Source organism: Elgaria multicarinata, chromosome 11 (genome assembly GCF_023053635.1).
Source record: "Elgaria multicarinata webbii isolate HBS135686 ecotype San Diego chromosome 11, rElgMul1.1.pri, whole genome shotgun sequence".
Classification (NCBI taxonomy): domain Eukaryota; kingdom Metazoa; phylum Chordata; class Lepidosauria; order Squamata; family Anguidae; genus Elgaria; species Elgaria multicarinata.
In genome coordinates, this window is record NC_086181.1 from 41,335,430 (window position 1) to 41,351,107 (window position 15,678).

A 15,678-nucleotide genomic window follows, 5' to 3' on the forward strand; every position below is an offset into this window, starting at 1 on the left:
TACCCTTTGGCAATTAAATTGTTAAGCTTTACTTTAATTTTATGTTTGTTCTGATTCTGTTCCTTTCTGTCACTCAGGAACCAGTTCTTAGATTAATTTCACCCAGGACAGTGCAGAAGTCAAAAACCTTTGAAAATCCACACAGCTCGAATGTACTGTCAAGGACATTGGATGTTCTTATATGCATTCAGTGAGCAGGTGCCTGGGTAGACATTAAATTGGCTGGCTGGATACTGGGAATGAGTTTACCACCCCTATACTTCCACTATCCAAGAGTGGTTTTGAGTCTCCAACGACAACTCCAGCTTCTATCTGCAACAGAATAACTTGAAAGTGGAGGAAACAGCCATCCTTTTCTGTGCCAGGGGAACTCAGTGAGAGGAAGCCACACTGGGCTCATATCCAAAATGTTCTGCTGTTTAGATACAGGAAAGAACATGCTGGTGGTGGCGCTCATGTTCCATGATACTGTTCCTATGCAATGACCCAGCAGTAGCAACTACAACTAGGAAAGAAAATAAAGAGTGAGATTGAATTCTGCCACAGGAAACAGGTGTCTGAGAACTCACGTCTCAATCAAGAAAGTCGAAGAACCTAAGCTTTAAAATGATCTCATGATGATTATTATTATTATTATTATTATTATTATTATTATTATTATTATTATTATTATTATTATTATCATTTATATACTACCCCATAGCTGAAGCTTTCTGGGCGGTGTACAAAGATTAAAAACAGTGAATGTTAAAAACAAATATACAAAATTTAAAAACATAAAAAACCATCAGACAATATACATTTAAAAACAACTATTCTGGGGTCAGATAAGAGAAAAACTGAGCATATCCTGTTAAATGCCTGGGAGAAGAGAAAAGTGTTCACCTGGCGCCGAAAAGATAACAGTGTTGGTGCCAGGTGAGCTTCATTGTGGAGATCTATTATTGTGGTGGTGGGGGGGGGAGCACCACAGGACAGGCCCTCTCCCTTGTTGCCTTCCTCTGAGCTTCCCTCAGAATAGGCACCCGGAGGAGGACCTTAGATGTTGAGCATAGTGTATGGGTAGGATCTTGTTGGGACAGGAGTTCTGTCAGGTATTGTGGTCCCAAGCCATGTAAAGCTTTAGAGGTTAAACCCTGCACCTTGAATTGGGCTGGAAACTTACAGGTTGGGAAATTCCTGGAGGTGAAGGCTATCAATGGCTTCCACCCATCAGCAATGGCCAAATTCAATAGGTACATCTATTCCAAGCATGGAGAAGACCATGCTCTTCTCATGGCCATGAAGCTTGTATACCGGACAGGGGAAAAAACAGCTATCAACAATAAGTCTTCACTAAAGTTACTGTTACTAGCATGATGGAGGGGTGAAGAAGCCACGATATTTTGATCTTGAGATCTCCCCTCTGTTCACACACGGTGTGCAACAGCCTCAAAGGGAGAGTTGTCGCGCCCGCCATTTTCTTTTTTTTAAGCGACAGGAGTGCACGAGCGCTTGTGTGCAAAAGGTAAGCCTTTTTAAAAAATAAATATTTCCATTGCTCACACCACACCACCCCTGCTGGGCGCTGACCTCCTTAGGGGCTCTGCACCCTTTGCGTGGTTCCCAGCTCATTGCGTGGAACTGTGAGGAGCCAGGACAAACTGTAATGCCCGCCCACATGTTCTGCGGTCTTGGGCTCAGCCTGAGACCACAGAAAAACCAGGCCTAAAGTGGAGGGTGAGATCCCAGGGCATGGGATGGATCATCCCTCCCTGATCCCAGGATCCCCTGTGCATCATGTATACACACAGGGACAATTCCAGGGATCACTCAGGATAAAGCCCCATCTAGCTAAGGTCTAAGAGTTCTCTCTCCCCGTCAAGTCAAGTAGTCAAATGGATGGGGCAATTCATCCAGCTCAAATGAACTGTGAATGCTTTTGCTAATGGAAGCTGTTATAGGCATTGGTTGGGGCAGGGGCCTGGGGAACACCACAGAGTAGTGTTTTGGCTATGGAAATCAGGATAGAATACTTATTCACAAGGGCAATCTCCAAGGATGGGTCCAGCTTCTTTCTGCAAATGAACAGTGTGAAAGTGGAGGACGCAGCTCTCTATTACTGTTCTAGGCACACACCATAAGAGGAAGCCACACTGGACTCATGTCCAAAACCATGGGGTTCCGCAGGGCTCTATTTTATCCCCTATGCTGTTTAACATATACATGAAGCCGCTGGGGGAGGTTATCCGGAGATAACCGGTCAAGGAAGCTCGTAGCCTTGGCTTTATCTTCGACTCCTCGCTCTCCTTTATTCCTCATATTGAGGCAGTAGCTAAATCTTGTCGATTTTTCCTGTATAATATTGCCAGGATTCGATCATTTTTGTCTGTCTCTTCTGCCAAGACGCTTGTTCATGCACTGGTTATTTCACGGTTGGACTACTGCAACCTTCTTCTCTCTGGCCTTCCTTCTTCTCACATCAGTCCGTTGGTTTCTGTTCACCACTCTGCCGCAAAGATCATCTTCTTAGCTCGCCGCTCCGACCATGTTACTCCGCTTCTGAAATCTCTTCATTGGCTTCCAATTCACTTCAGAATCCAATATCAACTTCTCCTGTTAACCTTCAAAGCTTTTCACGGTCTAGCTCCTTCCTATCTCTCCTCTCTCATCTCACACTATTGCCCCGCTCGTGCTCTTCGCTCCTCTGATGCCATGTTTCTCGCCTGCCCAAGTGCCTCTACTTCCCTTGCTCGGCTTCGTCCATTTTCGTCTGCTGCCCCTTACGCCTGGAACGCTCTTCCAGAACATTTGAGAACTACAAGTTCAACCACAGCTTTTAAAGCTCAACTAAAAACTTTTCTTTTTCCTAAAGCTTTTAAAACTTGATGTTGTGCAGACTTCTACTGTTACTTTCTACTGTTAGTTTTTCCCTACCCTGTGCCTGCTTACCCTACCCTGTACCTGTTTGCATTCTCTTCCCCTCCTTATTGTTTTACTATGATTTTATTAGATTGTAAGCTTATGCGGCAGGGTCTTGCTATTTACTGTTTTACTCTGTACAGCACCATGTACATTGATGGTGCTATATAAATAAATAAATAATAATAATAATAATAATAATAATAATAATAATAATAATAATAATGTGGACTGAGGGGTCATCAATATGCGGATGATACCCAGCTCTACCTTTCCTTTTCATCAAAGCCAGCTGAGGCAGTGGCTGTTCTGAACCAGTGCCTGGGCACGGTAATGGACTGGATGAGGGCTAACAAACTGAGACTCAATCCAGACAAGACGGAGGTACTGTTAGCGGATGGTTCATCTGTCCGGTGAGGTGATGTTTGCCCTGTCCTGGACGGGGTTGCACTCTCCCTAAAGGATCAGGTCCGTAGTTTGGGGGTGGTGTTCGATCCAGAACTGTCACTTGAGGCACAGGTGAACTCAGTGGCAAAGAGCAGCTTTTATCAGCTTAGGCTGATATACCAACTGTGCCCTTATCTGGACAGTGATAGCCTAGCTACAGTTATCCATGCTCTGATAACCTCTCGTTTGGATTACTGCAATGAGTTATACGTGGGGCTGCCTTTGAAAACGGTCCGGAAGCTTCAGCTGGTACAAAACAGGGCAGCCCGTTTACTAACAGGGACTGGCTGGCGAGATCACATTACGCCAGTCCTTTTACAACTTCATTGGCTGCCAGTCCAGGTCCGGGCCCGAATCAAAGTGCTGGTATTGACATTTAAAGCCCTAAATGGTTTGGGGCCAGGTTATTTGAAGGAACGCCTCCTCCCATATGTACCTACCAGGACCTTAAGATCATCTACAGGGGCTCTTCTCCGTGAGCCCCTGCCAAAGGAAGTGAGGCAGGTGGCTACTAGGAGGAGGGCTTTCTCCACTGTGGCACCCTGGTTGTGGAATGAGCTCCCCAGAGAGGTCCGCCTGACGCCTACACTGTACTCCTTTCGTCGCCAGCTGAATACCTTTTTGTTCACTCAGTATTTTAACACTTAATTTTAACTTAAATTTAAATTTTACTGTTTTAACTCTGTATTTTAACGTTATATCAATTTTGCTGCGTGGTTTTATCCTGGTTGTGCTTTTTATACTGTATTTTGTATTTGTGTTTTTAACTTGTTGGTTGTTTTATGATGGTTTTAATTTTTGTGAACCGCCCAGAGAGCTTCGGCTACTGGGCGGTATAAAAATGTAATAAATAAAATAAAAAATAAATAAAATAAATATTCTTGTATAAGTACAGGAAAGAACTTTGCTGGTGGTGGCTTTCATGTTCCATGCTACTGTTCAGATGTTATGACTTTGCAGGACCAACCACAATTAAAAGAGAAAATAGGCAGTGAAATCTAAGTTTGACACAGGAAGCAGGTGTCTAACAACTCCCGTCTCAATGAAGAAACTGTATTTGAAGGCTGATGAATCTATCCCTTCAAATGATCTCATATTTAGAAATGAAGAAAACAAGCTAATTTCAGCCCGTACCGCTTCAGATTCTTTTTCCCAGCTCTCTGTGCCCTCAAATCTGCACTTGAGGATTGGGATGTTAGAGGAGTTGAAAGTTGGGTGGTAGAGTTCAGACATGATGTGATGATGGAGAACTGCAAAGTATCTGTTCCAGGTTGGATCAGGACTGTGGATTTTGAATGTGTATGTTGGGTGGGTGGGGAAGGGTGTGTGTGTATAACCTACAAACCACAACAGAGCCCTAAGGATCCAGATTTGAACTTCTAGAGATTAGGGAACTAGGTTCTTTTTAAAAATTGAGCTGAACATACTCCACTCGTGAACCTGAACAGGCGCAATGAAACTGTGATTTCATTGAAAAGTGGAGCCAACCTAAATATCCTCATTCATATTGATATGGAGTTTTGTTTTTCATTTTTAAAGTGCTACAATTCATTAGCTGTTCTTTGCAAGAATCCAGAAAACAACTGATTGTGCTATCAGGACACTGAAGATCTGCTCGCACTCAAAGTTATGAGGTGAACAGCAGGTGGTGATACATAGTTCCTGCTCATTATGGTCACTTGAAAGTCTTATTAGTTGTGACTCTGCTCTTCTATATAAGTAGGCCTGATGCATTCATGCAAATGATTTACGGATGTGATCTTCATTAAATAGAAGAAGTCACAGGTAGAGGATACAGATTCAGTGGACAGTCACATAAGTCAGCTCCACTTGATATCCTGGGAGTATTTGCATCCACTGAGGTCATGGAGCTGACATTCTTGATAAGCTTCCTACTGATCTTCCCTACATGTAAGAAAAAACTAAAGGTTTCCCTTTATGAAGACAATCCAGTTGTTTCCCATGTGTTTCTAATGGTACATTTTCATCTGTCCACCTTTTTCTTTCCACGAACACAGATGTTTCATCCAAGGTTACCCTGTCCGAGTCCGGTGGTGGTGTGAAGAGGCCTGGAGAGACACTACAACTGACATGTAGCGTGTCTGGATTTTCTCTCACAAGCTACAACATGCACTGGGTCCGTCAACCCCCAGGAAAGGGACTGGACTGGACTGGAATTATCTGGAGAGATGGAAGCAATGCTTATAATAGCGCTCTCCAAAATCGGATCACCATCACAAGGGACACCTCCCAAAGCAAGGTTTTCCTGGAATTGAGGGACCTGAAGAATGAAGACTCTGCCATGTATTACTGTGCGAGAGACACACTGAGGAAACCCTTCTGAGAGGCAGAGCAAAAACTTCACTTCCTGAAAACCAGGCATTAGTCAGTTACTGCTTCATCTGCAACTGATGGCAACCTATTAGTTTTTCATCCCGTTTCCTCAATCTCAAATGCTTGATGTGCCATTGCAGGTCTGAAGTGCATTGATCAGGAATCTGGGTGATGGGAAGCTGTCATTTCAATCTGCTATAGTGTCAGTTCTTACAAAGTGAGGGTTCTCTGAATGAGAATTGACTGCTCTCTTGACCTGATACAAAGAAAGCACAGCTTTTTCAGCTTTAACTGTTGTGATGAAGAGGCAATTTCACCAGGTTCTGCATATATACAAATGACACCTGCTGAAATCCCCTTTCCATGCAACTGTTAAAGATGCAGGAGCCCCATATGGTCACCCTAGTTAAATCCAATGTCGTACAAACAATAGGATTCTGATTTTTCTCTTCCATCCTGCATCCCCCTGTGCCCTCAAAACTGTTTGGGAGACTATGGTTGTGATGAGAGATCAGAGAGGGGAAAAGTGGAGTCCACACCTGATGTGATGATGGAAAATTATATTGAATCTGGCCCAGATTGGATCAGATCTGTAGTATGCCCTAAAGCTGAAAAAGAGGTTGTTTTTTATCCTTTCCATTTCATCAAGTCTCTAATGTATGATGCCTCATTCCATTCATATTCTATTCCCTGAAATGTATGTAGAAATCCCTAAAACATGTTATAGTTCATCTCCTACATGGATTCACCTCATGAATTACAATATTAGGGATGTGCAAAGTGGCTCTTCTCAGCCTCAAAATTTGAGCCAGAGCTCCATTGAGGCAATTATCTGCCCGGATTTCAGAGCAGGTCCCATAACTCCACCCTGTTGGATTACCCATCGGAGAACCATCTGCTTCCAGATTACCACTGAGGTCAATTGAAATTAGGGGTGTGCACGGACCCCCCGCTCCGCTTCACTTGCAGATCTGCCATTTTCCAGATCGGGCCGCTCCGCCCCGCCCCCGCTCCGCCCACTTCCGCTCCGCTCCGCTCGGAGCTCCGGATCCGGATCTGGAGCTCCGTTTCCCCCCCCCATAGGCTTGCATTGAAAGCTAAAAAATTATACAACTTTTTTTCTGTTCAAGTTAGAAACCTCATGTTTGGCACCATGACACCTCATGGGGGTATACACACGCACACCAAGTTTCAAAGCAATCCCATCATCCCCTGATTTTTGGGGAATTTTTGAAAATTGGGCACCCCATTCACACCCCTTTCCATAGCTCCGTCAATTTGCACGTTAGAAACCTCAAACTCGCCACCATGAAAGCTTTTCCAGGGATACATACGCACGCCGAGACTCAAGGCAGTCCCATCATCCCCTGATTTTTGGGGAATTTATGAAAATCCAACACCCCTTTCCATAGCTCCGTCAATTTTGCACGTTAAAAAAAAACCTCAAACTCACCACCATGAAAGCTTATTCAGGGATACATATGCACGCCGAGACTCAAGGCAGTCCCATCATCCCCTGATTTTTGGGGAATTTATGAAAATCCAACACCCCTTTCCATAGCTCCGTCAATTTTGCACGTTAAAAAAAAACCTCAAACTCACCACCATGAAAGCTTATCCAGGGATACATACGCACGCCGAGACTCAAGGCAGTCCCATCATCCCCTGTTTTTTGGCGGGGCTTTAACTTCCAAAACTCCAAGTGAGCACAGGAAGGACTTCTCCCCTGAGTCAAAGCCACACACACAACATCCCTGCGAGGTGGGCAGGGGAGGATGGAGGGAAGGCAGGCAGGCATGCAGCTGGCATTTCTGGGGGCATAAGGAAGTGAGCCAAGGAGAAGCCAGTAATGCATATAAAATGGAATAAATCAATAAATAAACAAAGGAGGGGTGGAATTAAAAGCAGCAGTGTTGCTCAATAAACAGCAAGAAGATTTTTTTAAAAAAGGCTATATCTGTCTTTTACCAGCAATAGGGGGACGTGCCCGGGGGAGGGGGAAGCAGCTGCCAGTTCAACTCAAGACAGCCACCAACAGCTCTGAGATTAAGAAGTAAACGCTCACTTCAACTCATAACAGGCATCGCTCCACCACTAAAAAGTGAACATTCACTTCAACTCATGATAGGCATTGCTCCACCGTTTTACTCTCTTTGGAAGGCTCTAATGGCCTTCCAGTGCAGGAGAGAGTGGGGGCACGTCCACAATGAGATGCCCTAGGGGAGCTCATCCCCTTGCACCACATCTATTCAGTTGTTCCCCAAAGTTAGGGTGGGGAGCAGTGCTGTGTTTCTATCTCTTATTCTTGGCTTAGTATATGATTTCAGGTTGTGTTTGTGCATTTGGTGGGGCTACTGTGTTAAAAAACACGGCGAAAAGCCCGTTCAGATGAAGAAAGAGAAGTTTCCCAGAATCCCAAGTTACCCGTTTTGCCTATACCCTCCTCCAACTTTGGGATCATCATGACCGGGAGCTGACTCTGCCCCTCAGCCCTTTGAAAAAGGTATTTTTCCCGCCGATTTTTTAAAAACTTCTAGCGCGCGACCCGTACGACGCAGAAAGTTGAGAGTAGTTTCAAAATGACCCCCATCCACGACTCTCTGTGCACAAGAATTTTCAGAACGATAGCTTAAACCCCCCCCCCAGTTACCCCGATTCTTTCCCTCAATGCAATCCTATGGGCGAAAAGCCGAAAACGCCGTTTGAGCCGCGCGGTTGACCCGATTTTCAAAAATATATAGCACGCGACCCACACGACGCAGAGAGGTGAGCGTGGTCTCAAAATTAGGGATGTGCTCCGCTCCGATTAGGAGCGTAGAAGCAGTAGCGGATTGGCCTGCTCCGCCTTACCCAGAGGCGGAGTAGGAGCGGACTGCGGACCCCCTAGAAGCAAGGCGAAGAGAAGCGACCATTTTTCAGAGCTCCGAGTTCAGGCGGAGCGCTCCGGTCGCCATCTTGAAAACATTTCGCCATAGGATTGCATTGCGGCAAATAATCGCGCATAACTACGTTGTTTTTGAAGCTATCATTCTGGAAATTCTTGTGCACAGAGAGTCGTGGATGGGGGTCATTTTGAGACCACTCTCAACTTTCTGCGTTGTCTGGGTCGCGGGCTATATTTTTGTGAAAATCGGGTCAACCGCGCGGCTCAAACTGCGTTTTCGGCTTTTCGCCCATAGGATTGCATTGAGGGAAAGAATCGGGGATAACTGGGGGGGGGTTTAAGCTATCGTTCTGGAAATTCTTGTGCACAGAGAGTCGTGGATGGGGGTCATTTTGAGACCACTCTCAACTTTCTGCATCGTATGGGTCGCGGGCTATATTTTTGTGAAAATCGGGTCAACCGCGCGGCTCAAACGGCGTTTTCGGCTTTTCGCCCATAGGATTGCATTGAGGGAAAGAATCGGGGATAACTGGGGGGGGGGGTTTAAGTTATCGTTCTGGAAATTCTTGTGCACAGAGAGTCGTGGATGGGGGTCATTTTGAGACCACTCTCAACTTTCTGCATCGTACGGGTCGCGGGCTATATTTTTGTGAATATCGGGTCAACCGCGCGGCTCAAACTGCGTTTTCGGCTTTTCGCCCATAGGATTGCATTGAGGGAAAGAATCGGGGATAACTGGGGGGGGGTTTAAGCTATCGTTCTGGAAATTCTTGTGCACAGAGAGTCGTGGATGGGGGTCATTTTGAGACCACTCTCAACTTTCTGCATCGTACGGGTCGCGGGCTAGACGTTTTTAAAAAATCGGCGGGGAAAATACCTTTTTCAAAGGGCTGAGGGGCAGAGTCAGCTCCCGGTCATGATGATCCCAAAGTTGGAGGAGGGCATAGGCAAAACAGGTAACTTGGGATTCTGGGAAACTTCTCTTTCTTCATCTGAACGGGCTTTTCCCCGTGTTTTTTAACACAGTAGCCCCACCAAATGCACAAACACAACCTGAAATCATATACTAAGCCAAGAATAAGAGATAGAAAACACAGCACTGCTCCCCACCTTAACCTTGGGGAACAACTGAATCGATGTGGTGCAAGGGGATGAGCTCCCCTAGGGCATCTCATCTTGGACGTGCCCCCACTCTCTCCTGCACTGGAAGGCCATTAGAGCCTTCCAAAGAGAGTAAAACGGTGGAGCAATGCCTATCATGAGTTGAAGTGAATGTTCACTTTTCAGTGGTGGAGCAATGCCTGTTATGAGTCGAAGTGAGCGTTTTACTTCTTCTCAGAGCTGTGGCTGTCAGTGTCTTGAACTGGCAGCTACTTCCCCCTCCCCCGGGCACGTCCCCCTATTGCTGGTAAAAGACAGATATAGCCTTTTAAAAAAAGTTCTTCTTGTTGTTTATTGAGCAACACTGCTGCTTTTAATTCCACCCCTCCTTTGTTTATTGATTGATTTATTCCATTTTATATGCATTACTGGCTTATCCTTGGCTCACTTCCTTATGCCCCCAGAAATGCCAGCTGCATGCCTGCCTGCCTTCCCTCCCTCCTCCCCTGCCCACCTCGCAGGGATGTTGTGTGTGGGGTGCCCGATTTTCAAAAATTTGCCAAAAATCAAGGGATGATGGGATTGCTTTGAAACTTGGCATGCGTGTGTATATCCCCATGAGGTGTCATGGAGCCAAACATGAGGTTTCTAACTTGAACAGAAAAAAAGTTGTATAATTTTTTAGCTTTCAATGCAAGCCTATGAGGGGGGAAAACGGAGCTCCGGATCCGGATCCGGAGCTCCGGGCGGAGCGGAGCGGAAGTGGGCGGAGTGGGGGCGGGGCGGAGCGGCCCGATCCGGAAAATGGCGGATCTGCAAGTGAAGCGGAGCGGGGGGTCTGTGCACACCCCTACTCAAAATGACCCCCATCCACGACTCTCTGAGCACAAGAATTTCCAGAACGATAGCTTCAAAAACAACCTAGTTATGCGCGATTATTTGCCACAATGCAATCCTATGGCGAAATGTTTTCAAGATGGCGACCAGAGCGCTCCGCCTCAACTAGGAGCTCTGAAAAATGGTCGCTTCTCTTCGCCTTGCTTCTAGGGGTCCGCGGTCCGCTCCTACTCCGCCTCTGGGAAAGGCGGAGCAGGCCAATCCGCTACTGCTTCTACGCTCCTAATCGGAGCGGATCACACCCCTAATTGAAATTAATCAAATGCTTACAGCTCCCTCATTTTTAAAGATAAAGAGATGGAACATTGTGTGATGATAGCTCTTAAGTAGGGCTTAAGGCATGCCCCGTTAGAGATCCGTTCATGTCTTGATTTAAAAGGAATTTTTATCCTCCCACCGTCAAACCATAATCCCCCTTAAACAAGCACACCCACACACACCCCTGCTCATTTATGGAGGGAGATTTTATCCTTTACTTTGCTGATGCAGAGCCCCACTGCTGCTGGTGGAAGTTTCTACTCCAGCCTTCTCCAACCTGGTGTCCTCCAGATCTATTGGAGAGAGCCCCCCTCCCCTGTACTGGAAGCCCAGCCAGCCAACAGGAGTCATAGTTTAAATGAAATAAAGAGCCTGCCTGTGCCTGACTTAGGTGTAGAAGCTTTCTCACTCACCATGCCAGCCAGCTAGCACAGCAGCACTTTCACACTGTGGAAATGTGGATAATTGACTTCTTTCAGTATGATCAGAAATGGGCTCCCTCTCCCACTCTGACCACCAGAATCAGCAGCCAGTTGGTTTTCCCCACTCCCCTGAACACTGCAATTGAAGGAGAGCAAGGTCACAGACAGCACTGTGGCAATACCGAATTGGTTAGCCAGAGATGTCAAGATCAAAGCTACCCCTCACCGCACTTAGCATCTTCCAAAGATGGAAATGTTCAACTGAGACACAAACACATTGCATTGTCACCTGAAAAACAGTCGGATATTTTGTAGATGCTAGAAGCTCTGACTGGGCACGTCTCTGCTCTGATATTAACTGATGGGTTTGGAGGTGGCCAAAGAGAGAGCAGGAAACACGCATGCCCATGTCATCATCATCATCATCATCATCATCATCATCTTTTAGTTATATTTACTTTTCCTTCTTGCAGCTTTCTAAGTTATTCTTCTATGCTAATCTTTCAGCACATATATACCTTATTCTTTATTCTTTCAGATTTGAATCAATACCCTTTGGCAATTAAATTGTTAAGCTTTACATTAATTTTATGTTAGTTCTGATTCTGTTCCTTTCTGTCACTCAGGAACCAGTTCTTAGATTAATTTCACCCAGGACAGTGCAGAAGTCAAAAACCTTGGAAAATCCACACAGCTCGAATGTACTGTCAAGGACATTGGATGTTCTTATATGCATTCAGTGAGCAGGTGCCTGGGTAGACATTAAATTGGCTGGCTGGATACTGGGAATGAGTTTACCACCCTTATACTTCCACTATCCAAGAGTGACTTTGAGTCTCCAGCGAGAACTCCAGCTTCTATCTGCAACAGAATAACTTGAAAGTGGAGGAAACAGCCATCCTTTTCTGTGCCAGGGGAACACAGTGAGAGGAAGCCACACTGGGCTCATATCCAAAATGTTCTGCTGTTTAAATACAGGAAAGAACATGCTGGTGGTGGCGCTCATGTTCCATGATACTGTTCCTATGCAAGACCTAGCAGTAGCAACCACAACTAGGAAAGAAAATAAAGAGTGAGATTGAATTCTGCCACAGGAAACAGGTGTCTGAGAACTCACGTCTCAATCAAGAAAGTCAAAGAATCTAAGCTTTAAAATGATCTCATTATTATTATTATTATTATTATTATTATTATTATTATTATTATTTATATACTACCCCATAGCTGAAGCTTTCTGGGCAGTGTACAAATATTAAAAACAGTGAACGTTAAAAACAAATATACAAAATTTAAAACCATAAAAAACATAAAAACAGGCAATATCCATTTAAAAACAACTATTCTGGGGTCAGATAAGAGGAAAAACTCAGCATATGCTGTTAAATGCCTGGGAGAAGAGAAAAGTGTTCACCTGGCGCCGAAAAGATAACAGTGTTGGTGCCAGGTGAGCTTCATTGTGGAGATCTATTATTGTGGTGGTGGGGGGAGCACCACAGAACCGGCCCTCTCCCTTGTTGCCTTCCTCTGAGTTCCCCTCAGAATAGGCACCCGAAGGAGGACCTTAGATGTTGAGCAAAGTGTGTGGGTAGGATCTTGTTGGGACAGGAGTTCTGTCAGGTATTGTGGTCCCAAGCCATGTAAAGCTTTAGAGGTTAAAACGAGCACATTGAATTGGGCTGGAAACTTACAGGTTGGGTAAATTCCTGGAGGTGAAGGCTATCAATGGCTTCCACCCATCAGCACTGGCCAAATTCAATAGGTACATCTATTCCAAGCATGGAGAAGACCATGCTCTTCTCATGGCCATGAAGCTTGTAACAGTGAGAAGCCTGACAGGAAAAAAAAAAACAGCTATCAACAATAAGTCTTCACTAAAGTTACTGTTACTAGCATGATGGAGGGGTGAAGATACCATGATATTTTGATTGTGAGATCCCCCCTCTGTTCACACACGGTGTGCAACGGCCTCAAAGGGAAAGTTGTCGTGCCCGCCATTTTCTTTTTTTTAAGAGACAGGAGTGCACGAGTGCTTGTGTGCAAAAGGTAAGCCTTTTTTTAAAAGAAATATTTCCATTGCTCACCCCACCCCACCCCACCCCAACCTGTGCGTGGGTCCCGGCTCCTTGCAAGGAATTGTGAGGACCCAGGACAAACTGTGATGCCCGGCCACATGTTCTGCGGTCTTGGGCTCAGCCTGAGACCACAGAAAAACCAGGCCTAAAGTGGAGGGTGAGATCCCAGGGCATGGGATGGATCATCCCTCCCATGTGCATCATGTGAACACACAGGGACAATCCCGGGGATCACTCAGGATAAAGCTCCATCTAGCTAAGGTCTAAGAGTTCTCTCTCCCCGTCAAGTCAAGTAGTCAAATGGATGGGGCAATTCATCCAGCTCAAATGAACTGTGAATGCTTTTGCTAATGGAAGCTGTTATAGGCATTGATTGGGGCAGGTGCCTGAGGAACACCACAGAGTAGTGTGTTGGCTATGGAAATCAGGATTCAATACTTATTCTCAAGGGCAATCTTCAAGGACGGGTCCAGCTTCTTTCTGCAAATGAACAGTGTGAAAGTGGAGGACGCAGCTCTCTATTACTGTTCTAGGCACACACCATAAGAGGAAGCCACTCTGGACTCATGTCCAAAACCTATTCTGGTATAAGTACAGGAAAGAACTTTGCTGGTAGTGGCTTTCATGTTCCATGCTAATGTTCAGATCTAATGACTTTACAGGACCTACCACCACAATTAAAAGAGAAAATAGAGAGTGAAATCTAAGTTTGCCACAGAAAGCAGGTGTCTAACAACTCCCGTCTCCATGAAGAAACTATAAAAAGGTTGAATCTATCCCTTCAAATGATCTCATATTTAGAAATGAAGAAACCAAGCTAATTTCTGCCCGTACCACTTCAGATTCTTTTCCCCAGCCCTCTGTGCCCTTAAATCTGCACTGGAGAATAGGGATGTCAGAGGAGTTGAAAGTTGGGTGGTAGAGTTCAGACATGATGTGATGATGGAGAACTGCAAAGTATCTGTTCCAGGTTGGATCAGGACTGTGGAATGTGGATGTGGATGTTGGTTGGTGGGAATGGGTGGTGGTGGATAACCTACAAACAACAACAGAGGCCTAAGTATCCAGATTTGAACTTCTAGAGATTAGGGATGTGCAAGGATCTAGGTTCTTTTTAAAAATTGAGCTGAACATACTCCACTCGCGAACCTGAACAGGCGCAATGAAACTGTGATTTCATTGAAAAGTGGAGCCAACATAAATATCCTCATTCATGTTGACATGGAGTTTTGTTTTTCATTTTTAAAGTGCTACAATTCATTAGCTGTTCTTTGCAAGAATCCAGAAAACAACTGATTGTGCTATCCGCACACTACAGATCTGCTCGCACTCAAAGTTATGAGGTGAACAGCAGGTGGTGATACATAGTTCCTGCTCATTAGGGTCACTTGAAAGTCTTATTAGTTGTGACTCTGCTCTTCTATATAAGTAGGCCTGATGCTATTATGCAAATGATTTACAGATGTGATCGTCATTAAATAGAAGAAGTCACAGGTAGAGGATACAGATTCAGTGGACAGTCACATAAGTCAGCTCCACTTGATATCCTGGTAGTATTTGCATCCACTGAGGTCATGGAGCTGACATTCTTGATAAGCTTCCTACTGATCTTCCCTACATGTAAGAAAAAACTAAAGGTTTCCCTTTATGAAGACAATCCAGTTGTTTCCCATGTGTTTCTAATGGTACATTTTCATCTGTCCACCTTTTTCTTTCCACGAACACAGATGTTTCATCCCAGATTACCCTGTCAGAGTCTGGTGGTGGTGTGAAGAGGCCTGGAGAGACTCTACAACTGACATGTAGCGTGTCTGGATTTTCTCTCACAAGCTACAACATGCACTGGGTCCGTCAACCCCCAGGAAAGGGACTGGACTGGACTGGAGCAATTGGGTATGATGGTAGCCTTTACTATAACAGTGCTCTCAAAAGTCGTCTCACCATCACAAGGGACACCTCCCAAAGCAAGGTGTTCCTGCAACTGAGGGACCTGAAGAATGAAGACTCTGCCATGTATTACTGTGCGAGAGACACACTGAGGAAACCCTTCTGAGGGGCAGAGCAAAAACTGCACTTCCTGAAAACCAGGCATTAGTCAGTTACTGCTTCATCTGCCACAGATGGCAACCCATTCATTTTTCATCCCGATTCCTCACTCTCAAATGCTTGATGTGCCATTGCAGATCTGAAGTGCATTGATCAGGAATCTGGGTGATGGGAAGCTGTCATTTCAAGCTGCTATAGTGTCAGTTCTTACAAAGTGAGGCTTCTCTGAATGAGAATTGACTGCTCTCTTGGCCTGATACAAAAGAGAGCACAGCTTTTTCAGCTTTAACTGTTGTGATGAAGAGGCAATTTCACC

The 15,678-nt window shown here is 45.2% G+C and overlaps 1 gene segment (V, D, J or C); it reads left to right on the top strand.

Annotated features, from left to right (window-relative positions):
• The first annotated feature begins 14,877 nt into the window (after positions 1-14,877).
• Positions 14,878-15,369, top strand: LOC134405896 (Ig heavy chain V region PJ14-like). The segment is given in 2 exon segments: positions 14,878-14,936; positions 15,044-15,369. Coding segments are annotated over 2 exon segments (372 nt in total).
• Positions 15,370-15,678: the final 309 nt, after the last annotated feature.